General features: G+C 36.1%; 1 protein-coding gene across 1 annotated transcript; it reads right to left on the reverse strand.

The window, feature by feature from the left end:
• Window positions 1-330: 330 nt before the first annotated feature.
• On the reverse strand, window positions 331-2878 carry LOC123884701 (DNA-directed RNA polymerases II, IV and V subunit 9A). The gene is made up of 4 exons (XM_045933865.1): window positions 2744-2878; window positions 2586-2661; window positions 1764-1922; window positions 331-658 (listed from the first exon to the last, which is right to left on the reverse strand). Exons 1-4 carry the CDS (start codon window positions 2770-2772, stop codon window positions 578-580), a joined length of 345 nt encoding a protein of 114 aa, XP_045789821.1. The 5' UTR covers window positions 2773-2878; the 3' UTR covers window positions 331-577.
• Between the last annotated feature and the right edge of the window lie 3067 nt (window positions 2879-5945).

A 5945-nucleotide genomic window follows, 5' to 3' on the forward strand; every position in this document is an offset into this window, starting at 1 on the left:
ATGCAAAAATGTCTATTTTGAGACAACTATTTTCTTATGCAAAAATGTCAATTATTTTGAAACAGATAGTACAAAAAAATCTCACTCGTAATGTGTGTAATACATAACAATGAATAGAGCCCTACAAAAAAAATGTCAAGTATATTCTCTCTAAGAACATCAAACTCAATTTCAATTTCTAATACAATTCAAATTATCAAGAGCCCCTTCTGATTTTGTCTATTTCTTTCATTTTGAAAATATAAATATAATATTACACTGCGTCCAAATATCCGCTCTAATACACCTTAAATTACCCCCAAAACTCTGATGAAAACTTGAAAAAAGATAAAAGAGAGAAAATGGAGATCCATTCAACAATACTATGAAGATTTTAGTTGGTAGAATTTGTCCATCAATCAAACTAACACAAGGATTTGTTGATCAATCATTTGATCAACAACTATATTTAAAACAGGTAGCACACGTGCCGTGTTTTCATATTAACTACAAAATTCTCTCTTCTATCTTAAGAGTGCACTACAAAATGTGTTAGATTTCCCCAACAGTTAAACCTTGATTTGAGCAGGCTAGAATCTCAGTCTCTCCAACGGTGTCCACAGTTTGGATTGCAGCAAACAAAGAAAAGAGTCATTCCCTCTTCCCCTCTTGCAGTTGCCTGCATACATAAAAAATATTCCGATGATCCATATGTAATTAAAAATAAGGTTCATGATCAACATGTTGTTTGACATTTGCCAAAAATGCATTCAAAAAATTTCACAGATACTTCTTTCGTCTACACAACATATCGGCATTACTTTTGGTGTGTAGATAGAAATGTATGTAGTATATAAAGGCTAGAGTGTAGAGATGTCGTTGAGGAACTTGGCCAGTGTTTAGTGTTCTTATAACAAACTAATTTGGCTTCTTTTTTCGGGTGAAGAAATAATTTAGCATTTAACAAGAAAAGAACAAATAATGACAGTACTGCATGTCAAGAATATTTTGCCACTAGAAAGAAAATAACATAATTTTATGCATTGCAACAATCTGCCTAGAACTGTGAACACTGCAATGATGGAAACCGCAGCTTCCGGATAGGCAAAGCTGAACAAGAGTCAAAATTGTTCAAACTTTATCTTCATTCTACTATTAAGGTAGCAGGCCGATACTCCAGTAATGAATGTCATCGCACCAAAACAAGATAAAGAATATATAAAGGTTTTCAAGCTTGTGCGATCTATACAACAACTCATGTGCCACCTAGCATATGCAATTGCACGAGTCATTACACTATAACCCTACACAGTTCATCTCAGGATTTGATAACTTAAGCAGCACAAAGCATAATATCATCACATTTTTCACACTATCAAATTGTCAAGACTCAAACACATGCTATAATCTATAACTTTCAGACTGGGGATTGAGTTAGAAACATTTCATATTTTCATTGCTTATTCCTAAGCATGAAAATGCTTTACTTCAATACAAACACTTTTTTTTCTTGCCTTCCTTCTACACAACACAACTCACTTCTTCACAAACTAAGGGAGCAAAAGCTGATAGATGAGTACTAATGCTAAACAAAGTCTTACATCCACAAAATATATAAACTCACTCAATAGTCATGATTGTCATTCAAATCCCTATGACTCTAGCACTCTAATTCAAAAACAAAATCAAGATTGCAACCTCTCTTACCTTTAATCATCTGAATACCAAAAATACAAAATGAAAATAAAAGCAACTCTTTGAGTGCCATAGAATGGCGACTTTACCTGGAAAAACACAGCTTCACCATGGCTGCATTGACCACAGCGAACAGCCTTGGTGCGAGGAAGAGTTGGATCCGCAGCTACATCCTGCAACACTTGAGTGCGCTCAGCAACAGAGTGATGAATTTCATTTCTGTACACACAGAAGTTATCAGCAGCCTCCTGAAAAACAACAACACAACCAGTAAACAACTAATCAAACAAGCATATACCATCTAAGTTAATCACATTATTACAAGAAAATGGTCTTCCCTCTCAACACCAACTTCAAAACAAAGACCAATTTCACTCATGTTTGGCTACACCCTAATTCCATAAGATAATCCTTTTTTCATTCCAAAAGCTCTACCACTAAGCTATCCAAAAGAGGAAAAAAGTTTTTTCCACCCAAAATAAGCTAATAATGCTGAAAAACACTTACAATAGCAAAAACATGCACAAAATTTCTATATTTCAAAAGAAACACAAAATTGTTGGTTTTTTACAACAACCGGTAAACAATTAATCAAACAAGCATATACCATCCAATTTAATCACATTTTTACAACAAAATCATCCCTCTAAACCCCACATTCAAAACAAATTTGACACATGTTGGTCTACACCCTAATTCTACAAAATAATCCCTTTTTCCTACAAAACCCTCTATAACTAAGCTACCCAAAATGAAAAAAACTAAAAAATTCTACAAACAAGCACAAAAATTCTAAATTTCAAAACAAATTAAAAAAAAAAAACAGAAAATGGTTGGGGTTTTATTTTTCTTTCTAAAACAATAATTTGGGAATTTGAAAAGGGATATGAAAAGAAGAAGAAATAAAGAACCTGATGATCACAATTGCGGCAAGCATAGAGGAGAATCTTCTGTTCTCTGTCTTCCTTAGGGTAAAGAATGTTGTTACTGAATCAAACAAACAAAAGCTATTAATTTGTGAAGAAAATAAGGGGTAAAAGGGAAGAAGATGAAGAAGAAAGGAACGAACCATTCACGGCAAAACTTCATGGTACTCATCTTGGAAGAAGAAGAAGAAAACCTAATTCACAGTTTCTCTCTCGCTGCTGCTTACTACTTTCTCTTCTCTTCTTTTCCCTCCCACTTCTCTCTATTTTGCCTTTATTGTTTATATATTTATTTTTGTTTTATTTTATGTGCTTTAATCTCAAATTTATACCAGTGTGACTTTTTAAATATTCCTAAAGTTATGACTTATTTGAGTGTGGTGTCTTACAAATTTAGAGATAGATGAATTTGGTGGTTTATGTAACACCCTAACCCATACTACTCTTAAAAACGTAATTTTAAAAATTTTTCAACAAGTGTAAAGGCAGAGTGCCACGCGGTAATTAAAACACAAGCATACACACAGAGCGTCATGAAATTTAACATGAAAAGCAACAGCGGATTCAAACTAACGAAGCATGCATATATATACATATATATATATACATAAGCCATATTCATCCCTAAGGATGTCACTTATACAAAAACTAGCATATCAAGAGGTAACACCGATATACGATGAAAATCCAAGCGTAATCCCCGACTCGATGTTACATTACCAGAGCATTTACTATTTACAAACTCTAGTCAAAAGCTAGTACTAAGAGGAGTAATCTATGCTAAGTCTCCTCACCAAAAGATACTTCAACCCCAAGCTATAACAGCAGTCTAAACGTCGGCACAGTCCTCAGCCTGAATATCTGAACCCCCAAAGGTCCAGCAAATAACACAAAGCAGAGAGTTAGAAAACATAATCGCATATCATACGAGTATAAGAAAGGTCTTACACTTTCGAACTACATCATGCATATTCTAACTCACGCCAAAACATCTCACTAAACAATTATCAATTAATAAAGTTCAACACATTTTAACCAAATAATGTCACATACCATTTATCAAATATATGCGCATTTACCCTAAGGTATCTAATGCCAATTAATTCACTGTCATGCCATCCCTAGACATAACTAAATGCATGTGGTACCAAGGTGTCTCACCAACGGTGGACCAAGAACAGTTTTATATCTTGCTGGATATGTCGGAACTTACCGAACCATCTTATCTCCCTTGGATAAGCCAAAACAGTTTTATATCCTGTTGGATAGCAACTCCGGACTCATGGATTCATCTAATCCGATCCTCGGCTTCATTATGGACACATAATCCATTTTCGTTATTGGAACCCAAGTTTCCAATGTTCACATACAATCATGAATGCATGTATGCATACACATATCAACCATATGATATTCTCTAGCTCGAAGCTACTCTTTTATGAATGCGGGAACACAATCCTAACACATTCACTTAACATTGCAAATTAATGCCAAAAACATAACATTGCTCACTTTAAGCTACAACTTATTGCATACACGTTTATCAATCATATAACGATTAACAATAAGCATTAACAGTATCAACATGTATCAACAATCATGTAAGGATACCCTTAAACCATGTTACAAGTGCCTAATTACACTTACAAACATTAACAAAAATTGCTGTCACAGAGGCCTTCGCTAAGCGAAGCCACAGCGAGACATAGCGAACCACGATCCAGGAAGTCACCTGCTCATGGCGAGCATTGGCGAGCTTCAACGAACTATTCGCTGAGCGAAGGCTTAGCGAGCCTACGCGAACATCACCAGGGAATCACCTGCTCATGGCGAGCATTGGCGAACATGTTCGCTACAGCGAACTCCTGGTCGCTTAGCGAACTATACCAGAAAAATATCTGTTCTTGAGTTTCAATAAGGCGGTTTAACATTAAATCAACTCAAAAATTCATCCAAACATGTTATAAATTCATATAAACAGCCATTTCAAACATATATGGTATCAAGGAACATTAATCATCCCTTCCAAACATCCAAATACCTCTAACAATCAAAATCATGCCAATTTCTTGGGTTTTAAGTAACTTTCATAAACTTTTTCAACATGATCCAAACACATACATATTTTTCATGAAATCAAGCTAGTGATTAACACATACAAAGTAATGATGAAGAACATCACACTCACATACAAAAGCTTAATCAAAAGTCTAAAAGAAATTGAGTGGGAGAGTTCGGGAATGGAGACATAGACAATCTCCCCTCTCCTTGCCACTCAAGAATCATGAATTCTAATCTCTTACCTTAAGTTTGGTGATGATCCAAGCTTTCTCTTGCTCAAGCTTTCTCTCTTGATCAAACCCTAGCTCTTGCTCTATCTCTAGCTCACTCAAAGAAATGAAGTTATGATACTATTCATGTGTTTGACTTGCTACTTATACTACTTCTCATTGTCATGAACCAAGCCCAAATGGCTTAGGCCCATATGGCCTCTCACGCCCTTCAAGCCCAAAACAAAGGTTCTCGCGTCTAATAACTTACGCTCGGCTAAATAATTATTCGTCGCTCACTAAAATAATAAAAGCCAATTAATAAATAAAATACATTTAATAAAATATACGAATACGAAAAATGGGTCGTTACAATCCTACCCCCCTTAAAAGAATTTCGCCCTCGAAATTACCTAGAAACAGATCGGGATAAGAATCTCTCATCTTGCTTTCTAGCTCCCACGTTGCATTCTCACCAGCCGGTCCTCCCCACACGACTTTCACTGATGCAATCTCTTTGTTTCTCAACCTCTTCACTTCTCTTCCTTCGATTCTCAAAGGCACAGTCTCGATGGTCAAGTCATCCCTCACTTGAACATCGTCCGATTCAATCACGTGTGTCGGATCAGACACATACTTGCGCAACTGTGATACATGGAAAACATCGTGCAAATTCGCCAATGATGGCGGTAATGCAATCCTATACGCAACTTTCCCAACTCGCTTCAAAATCTCAAACGGCCCAATAAACCTCGACGTCAACTTCCTTGACTTCAACGCACGTCCTACTCCGGTAGTCGATGTAACTCGTAGGAATACATGATCCCTCTCTTGGAATTCAATGTCCTTCCTCCTCTTATCATGATAACTCTTCTGTCGACTCTGAGACGCTTTCATCTTCTCTCGAATCATCTGAATCTTCTCTGTTGTTTCTTGTACAATCTCTGGTCCAAGAATTGCACCTTCTCCATTTTCATACCAACACAGAGGTGTCCTACACCTTCTCCCATACAAAGCCTCAAACGGTGCCATTCCGATACTAGAATGGTAACTGTTGTTGTATGTAAACTCTACC

The sequence above is a fragment of the Trifolium pratense genome, linkage group LG5, assembly GCF_020283565.1.
Source record: "Trifolium pratense cultivar HEN17-A07 linkage group LG5, ARS_RC_1.1, whole genome shotgun sequence".
NCBI classification, from domain to species: Eukaryota; Viridiplantae; Streptophyta; class Magnoliopsida; order Fabales; family Fabaceae; genus Trifolium; species Trifolium pratense.

What these genes read in the sequence shown, in the direction of transcription:
- LOC123884701 (XM_045933865.1), bottom strand. Translation starts at nt 2,772, where the DNA reads ATGAGTACCATGAAGTTTTGCCGTGAATG. An exon ending in GCCGCAATTGTGATCATCAG is followed by an intron (nt 1,923 to 2,585) that starts GTTCTTTATTTC and finishes GTTGTTTTTCAG; the next exon opens with GAGGCTGCTGATAACTTCTG. An exon ending in GTGAAGCTGTGTTTTTCCAG is followed by an intron (nt 659 to 1,763) that starts GTAAAGTCGCCA and finishes TTATGTATGCAG; the next exon opens with GCAACTGCAAGAGGGGAAGA.